This window comes from Cheilinus undulatus, linkage group 13 (genome assembly GCF_018320785.1).
Source record: "Cheilinus undulatus linkage group 13, ASM1832078v1, whole genome shotgun sequence".
In the NCBI taxonomy this organism is placed as follows: Eukaryota; Metazoa; Chordata; class Actinopteri; order Labriformes; family Labridae; genus Cheilinus; species Cheilinus undulatus.
The window spans coordinates 10,140,742-10,162,372 of record NC_054877.1 but is presented as its reverse complement, the minus strand read 5'-3'; the positions used below and the strand labels follow the sequence as shown (position 1 = coordinate 10,162,372).

The following is a 21,631-nucleotide window of genomic DNA, read 5'->3' as shown; positions in this document are numbered from 1 at the left end:
GAAAGTCCTGAAATGTTTTCTGTGTTATGCTTACTATTGATGATTATAAAATGATTATTTTCCTCATTAAGGGTGAAGCAAAACTCACCAATTATGCATGAAGACCAAAACCCTGCAGTCTAGTCCTCCATTCAGGCTCACAGCTGTGATTATATTAGTCCGCTATCTGTGCTGATGAACGCTGGAGCAGTTTCTGACAAGTTCATGAGATGAGAGCATCTTTAGACCTTATTCTTGAAGCTCTCCTGTGTGATCATGGGCTCATGATCAAAAGCTCGTCTGGAGGCAGGAACATTTTAACTTCTCGTTGTCGGTGTTTTGAACTGTAAGGCTGAGATAAGTCTCCGTTGTTGTGGAGAAGTGGATCGCATTTTTCCGCTGCTGGACGTCTTCTCTCTGACATGTAGGACTCTGGCAGGGAGTTTTCAGCAAAATGTCTGCACCCAGACAAATCTTGTATTCTGGGTTAAGTGTCTTCATGAGATTTTTAAAATCCTGGCTTTTCAACAACACTGGGCTCATGTCTTTAGTGACATATTGTGTTACTCCTGCCGTTATCTCTGAGTCATCTTGCGGCGTATTTGAACGAATACCGCTTGAGTTCGACCTCTTCCTTTTCAAAGTTGAACGGCTGCTCAACGCTGCAGATCCAGCTCTGTTTCTGTCTCTAAAGTCAGCTAACTCCCCGCTAACTAGGCACGCGGCTGCTGTGTTTACCTTCCTCTCCCTTGCTTTTTGCCGCTGATGCGCATGTGCAAAGGATTTTTCTGATTGGGCGCAGGAGAGAGAGTGAGCTCTCTGCTGTGAGAGATGCATTCGGGGACAATGGGAGAAGTGAAACTCCGACAAGAAATGCATGCTGGTGGCTCAAAACTTCCACATAATTTATACTCGAAAATTTGCGATATAGTCATTTTAACAACACGCTACATTCACAGACCGAGGGTGAACAGGTGTGTGATTACAACCAGTAGTAGATATTACATGTTGTTTGCACATAAGCACAAACCAGAGGTTGCGCTGGGACAGAGCGCCGTATCAGCTTTATGACATCATCGTAAAAACTAAACTTGTTTAAATAGCGCGGCAGTTTGTTCACATTTTTCCTCAAATCATCAGAATTCAGTCAATAAATGGTGTGCTGTGTCTCACCTTACAGATGAACACAGGCTGGAGTCAGTGAGAGGAGGTGCAAAGGTCACCTCAAAAACTACGGTGGCCCTGAAGGCCAACAGGAAATAAATATTTCAAAAGCGCAAAATACATTTCACAAAACACAAAAACATTTCACAATACACAAAAACATTTCACAATACACAAAAACATTTCACAAAACACAAAAACATTTCACAAAACACAAAAACATTTAACAATACACAAATACATTTCACAATACACAAAAACATTTCACAATACACGAAAACATTTCACAATACACAAAAACATTTCACAATACACAAAAACATTTCACAATACACAAATACATTTCACAATACACAAAAACATTTCACAATACACAAAAACATTTCACAATACACAAAAACATTTCACAATACACAAATACATTTCACAATACACGAAAACATTTCACAATACACAAAAACATTTCACCGATCGCAAAATACATTTCATGAAACCGGAAAGGGTAGGACCATGGTGCTTGTTTGTGATTGGCTAAACCCAAGTCTGTCCGGCATCAGTCATTTATCATTTCCTGTTTACACTTCTTACCGCAATAGCTGAGCGAGCACGAAATTTCAGGAGTCTACCGGCATGGAAGAGGAACTTGAGTTGATAGCGGAATACTTCAACAAGGGAAATACATATAGTGTGATTCTTGATATGCTCTCCTCGTATCATGACATACACATTTCAGTTGGAAGCCTAAAATCGCGCTGAAAGTGTCGTGCCAAAAGAAGTACCCCCGGTAGGACTTGTATCCCCCTGCCACCTTTGCCGAAGGAGCTGACTATCGACTATCAGGCGTAGATTTCGCCTCAGTGAATAAAAATGACAATAAAAGAATGTATAAAGCAGAAGATTAGTTTTGATCATCTGTTTTATTCATCATTATCGTGTTTTTGTCAGTAATATCTTTTAAAATAAGATCTTTTAAGTAAACGTTTTGATACTGCAGCTTGGTGCACACTCATTACGCCGAACTGAGAACGCATCTTTTTCCTCCTGCGTCCTGTCATTGTATTTTGGCGGCGTGTTGGTCATCAAATCTGGGTCCACGCTGCTGTACATGAGTAACAGACATATTTTCTTCATAACTTTTATCATCTTCTATTAGCGCTGTTTAGCGTCAAGCCGCTGACATGCACTCACCACTTCCCACTTCCGCCTCGAGGTATTTTAAAATAAAGGTCCTGCATAGCCATATCACTGAATATTGACTTGTCTATTGACCAGTCTGAACAAGATATATGTACAGAGAGATCAATTTCAGACCATTTATTTCAACACATTGTCCACTTTGACTGCATCCCACTCTAAACAAGTGTTTCACAGTGTAAAGAACTGTAAAAAACAAAGGAACATTTAATTGCGATCAAATATGTCATGTTTTTGTGTATTGTGAAATGTTTTTGTGTTTTGTGAAATGTATTTTGCGATCGGTGAAATGTATTTGTGTATTGTGAAATGTTTTTGTGTTTTGTGAAATGTTTTTGTGTATTGTGAAATGTTTTTGTGTTTTGTGAAATGTTTTTGTGTTTTGTGAAATGTATTTTGCGATCAGTGAAATGTATTTGTGTATTGTGAAATGTTTTTGTGTTTTGTGAAATGTTTTTGTGTTTTGTGAAATGTATTTTGCGATCGGTGAAATGTATTTGTGTATTGTTAAATGTTTTTGTGTTTTGTGAAATGTTTTTGTGTATTGTGAAATGTTTTTGTGTATTGTGAAATGTATTTGTGTATTGTGAAATGTTTTTGTGTTTTGTGAAATGTTTTTGTGTTTTGTGAAATGTATTTGTGTTTTGTGAAATGTTTTTGTGTATTGTGAAATGTTTTTGTGTTTTGTGAAATGTTTTTGTGTTTTGTGAAATGTTTTCGTGTATTGTGAAATGTTTTCGTGTATTGTGAAATGTTTTTGTGTATTGTGAAATGTTTTCGTGTATTGTGAAATGTTTTTGTGTATTGTGAAATGTTTTCGTGTATTGTGAAATGTTTTCGTGTATTGTGAAATGTTTTTGTGTTTTGTGAAATGTTTTCGTGTATTGTGAAATGTTTTTGTGTATTGTGAAATGTTTTTCATGTATTGTGAAATGTTTTCGTGTATTGTGAAATGTTTTTGTGTTTTGTGAAATGTTTTTCATGTATTGTGAAATGTTTTTGTGTATTGTGAAATGTTTTTGTGTATTGTGAAATGTTTTTGTGTATTGTGAAATGTATTTTGCGATCGGTGAAATGTTTTTGTGTTTTGTGAAATGTTTTTGTGTTTTCTGAAATATATTTTGCGCTTTTGAAATATTTATTTCCTGTTGGCCTTCAGGGCCACCGTAAAAAAACCGCTGTATCTTTGCAGCGGTTTTTTAATCCTCTGAGCTGCACGTAGATGTGCAGATACTAAGAGCGAAATTGCTGGCATCCTAAAAGTGATTTTAATCATCCATGCATGCATGATGGACTTTTTACCGGGTCAAAACAAAAAACAATCTTCTTCTTCTTTCTCCTCCTTTGCGGGGTTGTAAACCAGCTACGTGCATACCGCCACCTGCTGTTTCAGACCGAGTAAATACACAAGTGTGCCAGGGCACGGTTCGATATTGCTAGTGCCCTGCCTGCGTGGGAAAGGGGAGGGGGAGGAATCGCGCCGCGGCGCGGTTCGAATCAGCTGGGCCTAATGTGAAAGCACGTTAAAATCCCGCTGGATCCATCCTGATACTGATACTACAAAATTTAATATCGAGCCGATACCAAGTAAATACAGGACCAGTATCACCGATACTTGATACGATACTTTTTACTTATAAAAGCAGCAGTATACATAATCATTAAATTGATATGAATAAGACCAATAAAAACTCAAAATACATAATCTATCATTTATTTTTCAGTCTTAATAAATAGAACTAATTCTTTTCCGAGTTATCTTTAACTATCAACTAAGTATTTGGGGTAAAACATATTTTCAAAGCAGGATTTTAACTTATATATTTTTTGTAATATGGGACTTGATTTTATCTTTTTTGTTTTCCCACTGTACCTAATGGTTAGACTGTTTAAATTAGTTAATTAATCCCTGGACTATTCAATGTGTGGTTTGAGAAAATGCTGCAAAAAACGTTATAAACTTTGGAAAACGCAGTCAAATTATAGGAGAAAAACTAGTAAACAGTAATAAAGAGGAACACATTTAGAAGTACACTCTCAAAGTCAATTAAAATGAATCGCACATGCATCAGAGTCAGCTACAGAGCTTCTTTCTTTCCTGGTTTTTATGACTAACAGCTCCAGCTGTGGCTTTGGCTCAATGAAAAACACCATCAATGTCTTTCGTCGGAAAGTGAGATTTGTCATGAATCTAACATCCTCTTCATGCATCAGTTTTTTATAACTTTGAGATAAAAACTTATTTGATACTGGAAATGCTGACTCACCTTTGCATTTTTGTGGAAAGTTATTTCACAAAGCTGCAGCAGTTTATTTCTGCCATTCTCTCCAGTTTGATACAGACATGAGGCCTCTGAATAACCGTGTGTGTGTGTGCCTTGAGTGTGTATGTGCGCGTTTGCTCTATCTGATTGGTCGCCAAAGTCACGTGACACGGAAACCAGTGCAGCAGCGGACCTTTGGCACAACAGACAGACGAGAGCGACTGCAAACAAACAGATGGGGTGCATGGTGAGACGTTTTTTTTAAAGTACTCATTTAATATCGATACTTTTAAAAAGTACTCGATACCAAATGAGTACTTTTATCGATACCGATATCGATCAGTGGTGAGCAAGCGAGGTGTTCTCAAGCAGTCTGTGATGCATTTTCCTTAATATTTAGATAGGTCAAGCATTTTTTAAATGTCTTTGGCAAAATTCAAATCTAGCATTTTAATCTAGATTAATCTGGATTAACTACAGGATTGCAGTGAGATTAATCTAGATTAAAAAAGATGAATCTATGCATTAATCTCAGCATTATTTTTTTTGCATTTTCCTGCTATTTTTTCAAGATGTACCTTCCAAGTAATCCTTTTGTCAAACCAAATCCCTAAATACTTAAAACAATCCACTATCTCTAGATTTTGCCCATATAGTTTAAGATTGACTTGATTTTGTATTTTCTTTTTGGTAAAGACAACCACTTTTGTTTTGTTAACTGAAAATCTAAAGCCCCACTTCAGTGCCCAAGCTTCTACCTTTTCAATAGCCTCCTGCAATTTCCCAACAATATAAGAGATATTCTGCCCCCTTTTCCACGGAGCCCCGTCATCTGCAAATAATGAAACACCAATAGAACTGCATACATTACTAAATATGTCGTTTATCATGACTGAAAATAAAGTCGGACTAATTATACTACCTTGTGGGGTTCCGTTCTCAACTGTGTAGTTTTCGCTTAGGTTTTTACCCACTCTTACTGATATTTTCCTGTTGGTAAGAAAGTTTTTAATCCATTTAAATATTTTTCCTCTTATTCCCATGATATAATTTAATAAGCACCCTGTCTTTCCACATCATATCATATGCTTTTTCCACATCAAAGAACACAGCCGCTATACTTTCTTTATTTACTTGGGCTCTCCTTATTTCATGGTTTAAACATAAAGCTAGATCTACTGTGCTTCTTCCTTTCCTAAATCCACTTCGATAACTTTTTAATTCTTCCCTTGTTTCTAAATAATAATTCAACCTTTCATTAATCATTTTTTCCATAGTTTTGCCGACATGAGATGTTAAGGCTATTGGCCTGTAGCTCTCTGGCAAACTCGAGTCCTTACCTGGTTTACAAATAGGAACCATTATAGATTCTTTCCATTGATTAGGTAAGTTCCCCTCTTCCCATACCTTATTGTATAACTTCAGTAATACCTCTTTACCTTGAACACTAAGGTTATCTAACATACAACAGTTTATTTTATCTTTTCCTGGAGTTGTTTTCCTAGCTTTTTTTTTAGTGCATCATTTAGTTCTGTCATTGAAAACTCTACATTTATAACATATTCTTCTTCGCCTTGTAATGCTTCAGTGTTTTCCACTACTGTTTTTTCCCTGCCTTCTCTCTCTTTAATACTCAAATTTTCTGAGCTGTGCACCTTAACAAAGGTTAGAGCCATTAGTTCTGCTTTTTCCTTATCTTCTATTATACAGTTGCTTCCATTTTTCAATACTTGATATCCATATTCTTTCCTATTACCTGACATTCTTTTGATCATACCCCACACTCTATCCAATGGTGGACTCCTACCTAGTGACTCACAGTACTTTCTCCAATATTCTCTTTTTGCTCTTCTTATTACCTTCCATACTGTTGCCTGCTGTTTCTTATAATTTATTAGATTCTGAGGGCTAAGGACTTTTTTCAGTACCTTAAAGGACTTGTTTCGGGCTTTTATTGCCTCTGTACAATCACTTGTCCACCATGGTACTAACTTTTTCTTCTTTATATTCCCACTACTTTTTGGAATTGATTCCTTTGCTGCTTCAACAATCCTTTTACAAATTTCTTTATACAAATCATTAAGTGACTGATTTAAATTAATCACTCTCATTTTATCCTCACTCAGTGCTCTGAACTTATCCCAGTTTGCTCCCTCAAACTTCCATCTCCCCTCTCCCTTGTTCTGATCCATGACACTGTTGATTTCTACATTTACACTTATCGGGTAGTGATCACTTCCCACTGTGCTCCTCTTTAAGACCTCCCAATTACTTTTCCCTGCCAGAGGTTGTGAGACCAGAGTGAGATCTATTGATGATTCTGTGCCCCTCACTAAATTCACCCTTGTGCCTACACCATTGTTTAAACATACCAACCCTTTGTCATCCAATATTTCCTCCATTACTTCCCCATTTGAGTCATCATGGTCCCCCCACACCGTACTATGTGCATTGAAATCCCCACACCAGACTATTTTCCCTATCCACTCATCAAGAATACCTTCCATTTCTTCCTTTTTTAATTGTTTACATGGATTATAAAAATTAATAACTTTTATGCGTCCCTCTTTTGTCCAGACCTCTATAACTACTACCTCTAGTTCTTGTGGTGCTGTTATTTGTCTATATTTCATACCTTGGTTGATAAATATTGCACATCCCCCACCATTTCGATGTGTTCTGTCCTTTCGAATGCTAGAATATCCACTTATAACAAAGTCCAAGCTTGGCTTGAGCCACGTCTCTTGTATACAAATCAGATCTGGTTGTTCCTTTAACTCGCTGACGTATTTTTTAAACTCTTGTCTGTTTGCTTTGAGACTGCTAGCATTCCACTGCATGCCTGGTGTGGTTTCAGGTATATATCACAAGGCTTACTGACTGTCAGTTTCACTCTCAGGTTAAAGCAGGTGGCTGAAAGTTCTTAAATACTAGTCATTATTCAGAGTTTGTGGCTTTCCCCTCAATACATCAGGACATCCCCATAGTTTCAACTGTTGTAAGACAGTGCTGAGGGTGTGGGAGACATAGCCTCTTTGTTCGGAAAGACAACATACCTAAACCTCCTCCTGTTGGAAAAGATGAAGCACAAATACTGTAACAGGTACTACAATATGTTGACCGTCCATAAGGGGGGAGAAGGGGAACGGCTTTCTGGAGCCGTTGGAGTTCAGGAAAATCATGGTCCATTGTAAAGGAAAGCAATAACATACATATATATATATATATATATATATATATATGTATATATATATATATATATATATATATATATATAATTTCCTGTGAAACATGGGCTGAGTGTTTGCAAAAATGAACTGAGAGGGGCAAAAATGTGTAGAAAAGGTGGTGGTATCTGGTGGCCCACAGCATGCAGTGGAGTTGCATGCTGTGTCTCAATTCAAGGGTAGCATCCTTTGTAGAATCTAACCAATGAAGGACACAGCCTTCATAGTCTGCATAGAGGTCAATCTGAAATAAGACAGTCTGGTCTGTGGACTATTTCCTGTTTGTATCATTAGCTGTCCACATCCTTCTATTTCTAAGTGAAAGGGTGTGGACTCAAATCTGGAGAAGACAGCCTACTGTCCCTAGGTACTGACAGGGTATGGAAACTGTTCTCTTTGGGTGTCAATCAGGTGCCAGTCAGGCACCTGATTGTCAGCACCTTGGAGTACCAGCAGCTCAAAACAGGAGTCAGTAACAGCAGTAGAACCTGTTTGGCATTGGCAGAGAAGATTTGACAATTTTTTGATGGCCGCAGCTCACATACTCAGCTCTGCTGCTCATTCCACAAATGCATGATCCATACAAAGGTGGCACCATTTAAAAGGGAAATAAACAGGCTTTCCAAGTGTAAAAGATTTATTACAAAGAAGCATTGTTACAACAAAGAAATAAGAGGCAATGTGTTAAACTTTGTTCACTTAGAGTACACCACATTGGGCACTTTGACAAATTTTGGCCACTGTGAGGACACTAAAGGAGGCACTTTGTTGTGTTTGTCCACCATAGTGGCATACAAGAGAGCACTTTTGTGGTGATTTTTCAAACATTATGGTACACTCCTCAGCATCCACCAGTAGAAGATAGCAGAGCATTTTTTCTGTGAAGTCTTTAAACCCCTACTGTATTGTCGTCAAAGTTATGCTGGAAAGTTTACACCTCCTTCAGAACAATTAAAGTGTGAACACCGTCAGGAAAAAAAAAACTAAGCGAGACTTTGGGTGGGGGTGTGGGAGAAGTGTTAAAGACAGAATTTAAACACGTGGACCTGTCTTGTGACACTTATAGCATGTTACAGAATGAGTCATGTACAGGAGGAGCTCAATGCCAATGCCAGTGCAATATGCACTGCCTGTCCCAATAAAAGTCACCAGCTGGATTTAACTAAGCAAATAGGGAAGAGCCTCCCATTGGATAATTACTGCATGGATGGTTATTTTTCAGCTGGCAACAAGTTATTTAATCCTAACTGATGCAGTGAGTAGATTTTCATTTCTTAAACAAGCATGTAGGATGACACATCCTGTGGTCGGGGATAAGATGCTTTATCTGTTTCAGAAGGGTCAAATTATCGGCACGCATCAAGTAAAGAAAACATGTAAGGAGATCAGGAGGCAGATGAAGTGATGCACCCATCATGCATAGTGCTAAATAAACATCCATAAACAAAACAAAGAGAAACAGAGACCAAAAATCATACAAGAACACAGCATGGAGGAGGAAGGGAACAAAAACAGGGGGACAGAAACACAAGCTGTGCCCCATTTAAAAACAGTAAATATAAATTGGGGAAGAATCAAATTACAAAAAGCTCAGTTAACATAGGGAAGTAAAATGAATAAATACGGCAGCAAAATATAAAAATGAAGCAAAATTGTAAAAGAGAGGGCAGATATAATGCTTAGAAGTAGCCAAAAGAGCGATGAAATCAATTGAAATCATTGAGGTTCAATGCAAGAAATAGATTAAGAGGAACTGGAATATGATAAGGGTTAAATAAGGTATAAAATCTGTTAGAAAAAAAAACAAGGAGACAACGTCATATAAACCCAAGTGTGTAATCATGCGTTTTAAAGAGTGATTTAAAATATGTTACTGATTCTGCAGGCAGGTCATTCCAAAGTTGAGGGGACCTCATGGGACCTTTGGTTTAAGGCCTCGAATTTGGAATAACCATGAGGCCCCCATCTGGGGATTGAAGGCTCATAGGACTTAAAAGTTCTGTGGTACATATAGATTGGAGCCAGAGCCCTCAGCAATGTTCCCTCTAATTTAAGAAACTCCTGAGTAGGCACTCAAGTCCCCTTAGCTCCTACTTCAGCAACTGGGGGCAACATCTGATGCTTCGTCCACATGTCAGAGCTGTGACATCACCTCTCCAATCCCAAAATACCATTACAAGTGACGACTACTTTAATGATTAATAATCAATTATAATGACTGCTACTGTAATGATTAATAATAAGTTACAAGGTCTGAATCCAGTTTTGAACTGAAGGGGAATTCCCCCCATGATTCTACATATGGAGGATTTTAAAACCAGTTGGTGGGTGGGTGGGGGGCTGGGTTTGGAAGCTCAAACTTACGCAGATGAGTTTTTATCTTCTTAAAAAAAAAACATAAAAAACAGACTGATATAATGTTGATGCCTCTATCTACCCTTTAAAAGCAAATGAAACCATCAAAAGATTATTAATCATTTTTGTTTTTGTATTTAAACGATTGTCATCTCTACCACTGGATCAGTGTCAATGACAATTTACTGCACGCAGACCAAAGTTCCTCAAATATGAATTTCCAGTGTGTGCAGATGGCCTAGCGGTCTAAGATGCTACCCTTGTATGCGGGCAGCTAGGTTCAAATCTGGCCTGTGGCCCTTCCCCGCATGTCTCTCTCCCATCCCCAGCTCTATCCGCTGTCCTTTTGTATGGATTAAAGGCATGAGAAGCCCAGAAATAAATCTTTAAAAAATATATTTTATATATATACATGAATGTATCAATTTCCAGGGACAGGATTCAGAGTAAGTTTTATGAATGATTATATAAAGTCATGATGTGTTTGGGATGCTTTTAACTCAGTTTGACATCACTTCTCCACAAACAGTGTAAATACTGGACAAGATGTACCATTTTGTTTGCAGGGCTCACTGAAACTTACACAAAACTGAGATTTTTGACAGGAGCTTTCAGTTGTGGAATCATTTCTCAGTTTGAGTGTGCAGTTGTGCAGAAAATCACCTTTGAGGGAACAGTTCCCTGCATTGGATTAGTCTTATCCAGTGCTTATATATTTCTGTATGTACCCCTTTAAGTAAAATAGTTTGGACACCCCTGCCTTAAGTGCTTTAAAAGTAATGGGTAAAATCCCTAGATCAACACTAAAACTGTTAGGAAGTCGATGTAGAGATGCTAAAACTTGGGTGGAGTCAGTAGATTTCATATGAATAAGCGTCATCAAACTTTAAACCAATTCAGCCATTTTTCCCAAACAGGTGACAGGAAAACTGCTCCAGACGTCTCTGACCAAGGAAGGTGAGACAGTTCGTCTGGACCAGAGGAATGTCCCCTTCCAAGTGGACATGTCCAGCGACAGCCCCTTCCTCATCCTGCCCCTCACTTTTTACCATCTCAGCAATGACACAAGCCCCCTAAGAGCCTGGGCAGCCAAGGGTAAGTTCAGCTATTATAACAGGAAATTTAGTGGGTGGTTGGGTTTCATTTCTGCGGTCCGTTCATGTGCTGATTCTCTGACACAAGTGAGAATCAACAGGAAAAAGAGAAGTGTTGTTAGTGTGAATCTATTGTTGCAGATGTGCTGTATGACATTGAAATAAATATTCTTCCTTGTAGCTTCCATGACACTTCAGCATAAAATATACAGATTTTCATTGATAGACATGAGGTAGAAGAAGTTCATAACTGTAAAAGCCTTGCTAAAGGTCCTGGAAAAACCAGTGACAAACAACTTATGACTTGGCAGGGAAAAAACACAACACGCATGATAAATTTCAGTCTGGTTTACAAAAAATACTGTACAGAGACATCTCTGCCATGTGGTGCAGTGGATTGTTAAGGGTTACTCCTCCTTGACATTTGTTCTGCCTTGGCACTACTGGCCACTGCAGGGCCGTCACTAGGATTGAGAGATGGAGGGGGCTTAGCCCCTAGGGTTTTAGGTAATGCTTGGCATATGGCGTGCACCAACTGTTTTTCTCCACACCTTAAAATGCTTAATTAATTCATTTATTATTAGTTGTAGGGCCTTTATCAGGACCTATAATCGGGCTCACTCTCTTTTCCTTGGAAGCCTGTCTTTTCCTGAACCTTGAGGAGGTCTTCCTTTTTTCTAATAACAGCCTGAGTGAGTTTATGAGTTGGTATTTAAAGGTCTATATGCTGGAGTGAGTTCATGGAAAGATGTTGGAAAACATATCCATGAATGCATTTAGTAAAATATAATTGTGGTGTATAATATTTATAAATGTTTGGTTTCATAACTCCTCTCTTTATTCTCTCAGGCTGTTCATGCTTTCCAGAATATAAAAGTTTTCATTTAGATCTGGCACTACAGAGCCACTGGCGACTAGGGAGCCATGGGCTGAGTATCTCTCCTCTTTACATTAAGCAGTGAGTAACGTAACGCTGTGGTGCATTCCTATATTAACTGTGTCTCTGGTTTTACTGTAGTTATTGTTAGGGGGGCTTAGGAACATTTTGGGGTGGCTTCAGCCCCCCAAAACGGCCTAATGACATCCCTGGACCACTGTATCCTGTTAAAAAGGCTCCATGGTTGGATAGGCATCTCAGGTACAGCATTAGAGTGGTTTTTATCATATTTGTCACAGCACTCACAGTATGTGTCTGTGTCTCTGAGTCTTCCCTGCTGTTGTTGTGTGGAGTACCACAGGGCTCTGTCCTGGGGCTGCTTTTTTTTTTCAATATATCTTCTTAACCTCGCAAAGCAGATGGATTTACTAGACTCCATCTCTGTAATCAGGCAAATCGGTCAAAGCTCCAAGCCACAACGTTTGTGTTGAACCAAACACAGTTCGAACCAATCAGCATCATTTGTGGTGAATGAGGTAGCAGCTATGGGTGGGGTTTAAGCTGTTTGCATTGGCTGCCTCTAGTGCAGTGATGAGCTTAGATATAGCATCAATTTTACCAGAATTTGACCATGTTTTTTAGGAAGTAAATCATGAAAATAACACTAAAAGGTTTTTTTAAGATTTATTTTTGGGCCCTTTGTGCCTTTATTAGATAGAGGAGGACAGTTGACAGACTAAGAAATGAGGATGGGAGAATGAGGAGAGTCAGAATTCTGAGATTAAAGTCAGAATTCAGATATTAGAATATTAAATTCTCAGTAAAAGTTTTGCTTCATATAAATTCACAACTTTAACTCTATTTCTTAAATTAATGACTTCAAATTTAGGAATTTAAAGGTTTTTTTTTTTCTTGAATCAGATTATCAGATTATCTTTATTTTCTTCTGATGTTGATCGATTTTAATTTTCCTTGTTACCTGGGGTCTCAGCTTTCCTCAGAAAAGTGGGTGGAGCTCTGAGGAAAAAAGGGAGGGAACCACTGCTTTAGATGACAGAAACACAGGGGGACTTGACAGATTGCTGCACCACTCGAGGTTAGAGAGAGAGAGATTTTGTAAGTTATTGATGATGGTTCTGTTTGAACTGAATAATGATGGTTTGGACACAGTGGGTGAAGCAAAGATGAGACTGATTTGGGAAATGGTGATTTCCCTAATTAACATTAAGAGAGAGATGTAAAGAGAGCTTAAAATGAAGACGAACTGAGACTATAATCGCTAAAATGAATGATTAAATAAACTTGATTCCAGTTATTTAAGGGTTTTTTCTGTTTGGCGTCTCTCATTAGAAGTCTTAAGCAGGATCAACAAGATAATTGTGACAACACTGAGCCAGATTCTCTGTTTCTGACTAAAGCAGCAATCGCCTGATTGGTTCTAGATTCTGAAAAAACACAAGATACCAGTGCCCTACAAAGAGGATCAGCACTCAGTGAAGAAATCCCTGATCCATTACTTTTGTCTCCACCAGTCAGCCATGCAGACTGAAGGGTAGAAAGAAACCAACCCTTCTTCTGCGTCGAGGTGGAGTTGTTGACTGGCACTGTGACTGTCTGTAATAAAGGTGCTGTGTTTAACTCTCAAAAGCAGACAGTCAATCAGATAAAATATAAAACACTAAGATAAAGTCATAAAGTTTGAATGTTTTTAACTGCTGTGACAGTTTCTGACTGTGGCAGACAGAACGAGCCTGTTTAAGAGAATTAAGGTTGCTAGTTAAAATTTACAATAGTTTTTTTTTGGGTGGGGGGGATTCTGCATGAAAAAAAGAGGAAGTGCTGACTCTTCATCTACAGCAGCATGAGGTTATTTCCCCTCCTGTTTCTCTTATTCTGAGAAATGGATTCCATCGTCGTTGTTGCTCTGTTTCTGCTCTTCTCATGTGAAGCCCAAGGTAAGAACTTCATCATATTTACAGTATGTGTCCATTGTTTAGGGGTTTGTCTTTATGGCAAGGCCTTAAAACTTAATCTAAACATACATTCTGTGTATTTCTTTCTTTTTTTTTTTTTAGAATGATATTCCTCATGGCCTGTGCCTGTTTGGGTCTCATAAAGACTCTAGAAGTTAAAAATCCTGAGAGAGACAGGATCATAGTTCATGTTAAAGGGGACATATTATGCAAAAATCACTTTTCAGGCTTTTCTAACAAAAATCTGTGCCCCTCGCCTATCCACAATCCCCTCAAGCACCAGAAAATTCCATTTGCTCCTCCCCTTTCTTTTTCCACCTTTCAGAAAATGTGTAAACTTCATAGGCATGTTTTGAGGACCTCTGAGACCAATATAGACATGTCTTAAAGGGGTAAAAAATGTCACCTTTAAAGAAACATATCTGTTAACAATCAACTGGTGGTGGGCAGACACAACTACTGGTTGGATTATGGATAACAATTATAGATGTATCCAGAGGATGTCAAGAACCATGGACCAGAACACAAGATAAACAGAACCCAAAAATGCAGACTCTGAGACAGGTTGACGTGAGGCAAAACTCAGATTCTTTAATTCAGTCCGAAGTCAAAACCCAGAAGTTCCAAAACTCACAGGCAAAGGTACAAATAAGCAGCAGACAGGAGCGGAGTCAAAAGGGCTGGCGAGGTCGAGATCGAAAAGAAACAAACACGTGAGTATACTAGAGAGCTGGTACGTGACAGAGAAGGTCAGCGGACTAACAAAGGAGGTGGGTGAGCAGGTGAGTATTATACTATGACTAATTAGTGATGCAGGACCGGTGTGAGGAGCAGCGTGCAGGACGGAGAACAGGAGAGGGAGGGGACGAGGTGAGTGACACAAGAGGTAAGGAGAGTCAGTAAGGAAGAGGCGGGGCGTGGTGAGTGGAGCATGATCGATCTAAAACAGAAAAGAGAAATTAGAACAAGCAAAAAATAAAACAGACATGAATGTGCGAAAAAAGTGAAAAAATAAACTTAACAGACGGGGATCGTGACAGAGGACAACATGGACTGGCTCTCCTTCAGATAGCGCTTAATGTGATAAAGTAAATAAAATAAAATAAAGCGCACACATTAGTTCCCCAAAGGGAGAAAAAGTAGTCTGAGCTGGCCTTAAGGAGCTGGGTCTTTAATTTTCCCTCGAAAGTAGAAAGGGACTCTGTGGATTGGATGAAAATTGATAATTCACTCCACCATCGAGGGAAATTCGAGTTGAGCTGGTGACTCAGAGCCCTGATGTGATGAAAGTACCAGGCGCCTTTCACTGGTGGAGTGTAGTGACGAGAAGGAGTGTAGACCTGGATCAGGGATTCCAGGTAATCAGGAGCAGCTTTAGTTACTGCTTTATAAGAAATGATTAGAGATTTGAATTTGATGCGAGCTGATGCCACAACAGCTGTGTTGGGTTGGTTGAGGACCAGATGTGCTGCAGGGAGGCCTGTAGTTGCAGTAGTCAAGAACCTGTACCAGGAGCTGTGTCGATGCTCTGTCAGGTGGGTCAAAGCTCGAGATGTTATAGAGGGTAAATCAACAAGACAGAGCAATCGAGGTCACATGAACCTTTAGGGTTAGCTGGTCATCCATCATGACATCCAGATTTCTGGCAGAATTAGTGATCATGAGTTTATTTGATCTAAGCTGGATATTGATCTGTGGTTTCATGGTGAGACTGGCTGGAATGATAACAAGCTCAGTCCTGTACAGGTTGAGCTTAACATCCCTTCATCCATTTAGAAAGATCAGCGAGGCATTATGAGATCTGGGCTGAGAAAACTGTGCCATCTGGTGGAAAGAAGACGAATAGCTGTGATAAGAAAAACATGAGAGGATGATTGCACCAAGGGAAAACTAAGGAGGATCAGAGGACATGCTCTAGTGGATTTGCTTATCAGGCAGTCAGAAGCATTATTTATCCAAAACACCAATGTAGATTTGAATGCTGTCAAACCTTTTCATAATTTAGAGAATTATAAAGTTCCACTAAACAAAAAGTTTGTGTCCTTCTGCCTCCTAACAAGGATGGAAAAGGTTGATTTTTTATATAACTTGCAGGATAGGGATTTAGTGCTATAATTCATAAATGACAGTATGACTTAAAAACAAAACATAAAAGAGAAATTTACGCTTCAGGTGTAGTTTTAAAGGTACTGCAGACAGTTAATGACAATTAATGTTCACTGGCCCTTTCTATGCTGCAGCAGGTGTTTAAGTTTAAGAATGAAATTGTTTTGTCAGTTTGGCATCAAGAATAAAATTCCTATTGAACAGAATAAAGTAGAATAGAATATTGTCCTTTGTCAGTGTAAGCTCAGCATTTACAACATAAATAGGGGACAATTATCATTAAGAATATAATAAAAAGGTAATAAAAGCATACAAGAACCTAGGGCTAAAATCAGGATAAAAACTAAATATTAGACACTTGTTGAGTAAAGTGCAGCCTTCTTCTAGTCAGGGTAACAATAATCTTTTCAGCTGTTTTAACTACTCTGTGCAGAGCTTTCTTGTTTGCAGATCCAGTAAAGTCTGATGTTCACTGTGCAATTTTTTTTTTTAAAGATTTATTTTTGGCCTTTATTAGATAGGACAGTGGATAGAGTCGGAAACAGGGAGAGACATGCAGGAAATAGTGCCACGGGCCGGATTCGAACCCAGGTCGCCTGCGTATATGGCGTGCGCCTTAACCACTCGACTACTGGCGCGCCACTGTGCAATTTTAAGATGACCCTGTGACGTTTGTGGTCAGATGTCAGCTCATACTGTGTGACTGAACCACTTAGATCACACGACCACTGTGCATGATTTATGTGCTGATAACTCATGGTTTGCATGCTCACACTGTAGGAGTGAAGTCAGCACGGATTGTGACAAAAATACTGAGGTTAAAGTCATGCCAACTCTCTCTCACTCACAAAAAGTATCACCAAAGCAAAAACTGGAGTGTTGATATCTAAGGGTTAAATATTTCTGAGTTATTTTGACTCCACTCTGACTAAAATAAGCGTTGTTGTTCAGTGATCCCTGCTGCGGTTCTTCTGCTCATTTGGATCATGTGTGAGGTTATCCACTGAATTAGAGTTCCTGCCTGTGACTGAGACCCATAGTTAATATTCTTCATCAGAATGCATTCCCTTGCTATGAGGCTGATTCTGCTTGTTTTGTTCAGAGAGACCCACCTTACCACTGTAAGTGTTACTGCAGCTCTGTCATATTGTAAAATATTTAACACTTTCATGTGCAGTTCAGCTTTATGTAGTGTTTGCCAATACTGACACTTTTAAAGTGTGAATTTAACTCCCTTAGGAGTTTATTAACCCTGTAAATTTTACCGAGTGTTTGACTTAATAATAGAGGTGTGACTTCACCTGAACAACCTGGCCTGATATCTGTTCTCTTGTTGTTCTTACAAATAAGAAAAGATCACAAGTACATCTCCTCAGTCGCTGCTCAGTACTTAAAGTAAACTTTGAATAATTTTTACCTCTACTTGAGTAGATTTATGGACCAGTACCTTTACTTTGACATAAGTAGATTTTAACCTGAGTAACTGTATTTTACTTGAGTACAGTAATCATAAACTTTTTCCACCTCAGCTGTACGCTGACTCGTCCTCTCCTGACACGACTGAAGTAGCATCAGCAAATCCATGTTACTGTTATTGATCTATTTCTTCCTTTATATAAAAAAAATGGTTCTCAACTAATGGGTTGGGACCCAAATTGGGTCACAAAGCTCTTTTCAGTGGGTCACAAATGTTTGATGTTCAAAAAGGTGGCAAAAATCACGGAAGCCTAAGGGGACATACAGTATACTCATACATGTGTTTTGTAAGGTGTCCTTTGGTAACAAGTAAATCTCATTATTTGTCCCAAATTTCTACCTGTTTGCCTTTTTTTTGTTGGAAAATAAAGCTGGGTTTCCTGAGTTAACATGGAAATTCCAAGAGGGATTACAGAAATCTTAGGAAAATAGTAAAATAAGGTGTATGCATGCAATCATGACATGTTCAAATGCCACATGAAGAAAATGAAAAATGTTGATTTTGGTATTGATAAATTAAAATCATTTACACCCCTCTTTTCTTTGAAAATACTCTGAAATAAGTCAATGTCCTTCATTCAAAGTTTGTAGGTGTTTTATCTGTATCTAAATCAATCAAAGTACTGAAATAGCATTAATATGAGTTTATTTTTTGTAATGGAGTTTACATACTGTTAAAATTCGGCTTATTAAATCAGTCAAAAGAAAGAAAACAGTTTAAGTTAAGTAAAATACATTTTTGGAGTTTTAATTGATCTATAAATATCAAAGGGACTAAAACCAAAAGACATTTTCAATTCAAGCCCAAGACCAAATCCTCAAATCTTAGCTACAAACGATATTTTAAAAATCTGATATTCACAGTTACAGTAGAAAAGGCTTGTATAAATAAGACACTACTTTAAATATTTCAGATATTTATTGAAGATGACTTTATTTATAGAGCACCTGTAAAACAGAGAATTTAAAAGTGCTTTACAGAGTTAAAAAGAGAAAAATTATAACATTGAAATACAGCCTAAGAAGGTCAGACTCATTAACCATACAACTAAACACTGAATAAATCACAGAGTTGTTTAAGCCTGAGGTAAAACTTTGATCTAAATATCAAAGTAATAAATATTATAAATTATTATCTGTTTGAGCTTACACTCACTGATCCTGCATTTCTTTTCAAGCTCCATTATTATTCTCATGTTATTTTATTGTGGTGATGTAGTTTAGGGCTCATTTACCCATCCACAGGTGGTCTGATAGATTTACAGATATCCCTAAAGGATTAAAAAATAAAACAGCCACTGTATGAAGGCTAATATCCATGATTTCAGCATTAATACTGCTGTCCTGTCCTGTCCTACAAGGTTTACTTTGTATTGTAAATTGTATTTTATGATGCAAAAATAAAGTTGTATTAATAAACACTTATCAAATGGTCAGCTAATAAAATAAAACCATCTCATTGCCTTTATCTAATATCAACACAAGACACTACTAAATTTCTAATTCTCAAGTGTAAATATGAACCATGAAGTGGCTGAATGTCAATATTAGTTGAGATCTGATGGTTCTCAAATTTAGATGATTGTGTGGTAAACAACCTGAAGTATCAAAGTAAAATGTGTGAACTTTATTTTAGCTCTCATGGTGGGTTTGACGTCACAGAGACCTTATAACAATGGGGAAATTATCAATCATGGCTGTTATACTGTTTTTCCTTTGCTGTGGTGTGTGGTGTTGATTTATTTTGTACATTTCTCAAAAATTTAAGTACAGTAAAATTAAAGTTATACAGCAGAGCATCAAAGAAGCAAAAATAAAGTATCAAGTGCTGGGTTAAATATAAACAAAGAAACATAAGAGGAAGTTTGAGCTAAAAACATGAGTAAACTGACACATAAACCAAGCATTCAACATCATCATTCAAGTCCAATATTTCAAATAACAAATTGTTAACATGGAAACATTGATTATAGTTACTCTGATCATATAAATGATTTTGATTTCTGTTCTTTTTGCAGAGACTCCTGTGTTTAAACGAACAGGAACGGATTTACTCCTGGATGTAAAGGGAGTAGTTACACTGAAAGAAGAAGGGCACGATTTAACATGGGGTTTTAATGGCACAACTCCTATTGGAAAACTATCTTATGGTGGCAAACCAATAGCTTTTGGGAGTTATAAATCAAGAGCTGAATTTTTTGCAGAAAATCACTCTCTGCTGTTGAAGAATGTTCAGCTGAATGACAGTGGAGTTTATGTAGCACGTGTTACCAGTGTCACTGATGTAGCCAAACACAAGGTCACAGTTCAGGGTAAGTTTCCTCACATTATAAATGTGGATGAAGTAGTTCTCTGTCTATAAACTCCTCACATTTACTCTGATTCTCACAGATCCAGTGTCTAGAGTAGAACTGATGGTGAAATCCTGCAGCTCAGACTGGTCTAACCTCACAGTGATCTGCAGAAGTCTGGACTCTCTCATCAGCAGCACGTTCACATGTAGAAACCAAACCTGCTCTCATGAGGGAGGAGAGAGAACCACACCTGGTGCTTCTCTGGACATCTACCTGGAGAATGGCTCTGTCATCTGTAACCATAGCAACCAGGTCAGCTTGGAAGTGGACGCCAGAAAGATTGAAGATCTTTGTGGAAAGACTCCTGGTAAGACTAACAACTTTCTTAGACAACACTCAGATAGATGTTGAGATATTGGAGTTTACATTCCTTATAAAAAACAACCTTGGCTACAGAAACACTGCCATGATTTAAGACTAATAGATGTTAGTATGTATTGTAACAAATTTTCACTGTAAACTGATGGAAAAAAAGTACTTTTTTAAACAAACTATAGACACTAAGCATTGATTTAAGGCAGAAATGATTTGTCCTTGCTGAGTTTATTTGTTTAAAGCTAAACTGATCAGTGACATTCATTTTTCATTATTAATCCTAACTGCAGAGCAGACTAGTTGATTGATTTATTGTACTTTATTTACATGTCATGCACAAAAAGTGCCTAACCCACATGGGTTTATAAGACACCAGAAATACAATAGCAGCATTTTACAGAAAGATAAATTCATAACAATTACAAAGTTGCGTGATCTTTTCCCAGCTCAGAAGTAAACAATACACTCTGCCTTTTCTCTCAGGTTTTGCAGATAAATTCTGCTATAACAAAGGTTCCTTTTCTGAAACAGAACTCAAGTTTTTCAGTCATCAAACCAGAAAAAGTCAGCATTAATTAAGGATATTTTCCTAAAAAGTAAATCTCTTAAGTCATCATAAATTGGACAGGGAAACAGAAAATGGATCTCGTTCTCAGTTTTTCCAAAGTTACACAACAAACACACTCTGTCCTCCTCTGGAATAGCATTAAACCTGCCAGTCTCTATGGATCAGAGAAAAGTTCCTGAGCGCAACTCTGTCCATAATGATCCCTGTTTTATAGTGAGATAATCCTTCACATAAGACTCTAAATCATAGCTATTCTTCATAAGACAATATGTTCATAGTTTTGGTTTACACCATATATATCCACAGACCATTTTTGTCTGTATTTAGTAAACATAGAAGTCTTAATGTCCTGAAAGTCACATAGTAACTTATTTCAAAAAATGAACGACATGTTATTGGTTTTGAAAACAGTTTTTAGTTCCTTGGCCCAGGGGTGATAGTAGCTGTGGTTATGTGAGCATTTTTTCACAATCAGATTAAAGTCATTCAGATCAGAGATGAAAATGTCTCTGTACACATGGACGATGGAAGATACAATCCGATTCAGATACGTGTGATCATGCATCTCAATCTGATCTGAATACAATTTTTAGGCATGCGCCATTTAGTCCCACTGGTTAAATATACCGACAATTTGCCGTAGAAGAAGACATTCTTCTTCTGCACCTGTTAACAAACCAGTGTG

The 21,631-nt window shown here is 37.9% G+C and overlaps 1 protein-coding gene across 1 annotated transcript in view; it reads left to right on the top strand.

Moving 5' to 3' along the window:
- Nucleotides 1-21,631, top strand: part of LOC121519887 — a 44,120-nt gene that overhangs the window by 13,510 nt on the left and 8,979 nt on the right. Inside the window, exons 4-7 of the mRNA XM_041802986.1 lie at nt 11,101-11,278; nt 14,053-14,109; nt 19,728-20,021; nt 20,101-20,370. Of these exons, the coding sequence (XP_041658920.1) occupies nt 11,101-11,278; nt 14,053-14,109; nt 19,728-20,021; nt 20,101-20,370 (799 nt within the window). The remainder of the gene's footprint in view (nt 1-11,100; nt 11,279-14,052; nt 14,110-19,727; nt 20,022-20,100; nt 20,371-21,631) is intronic.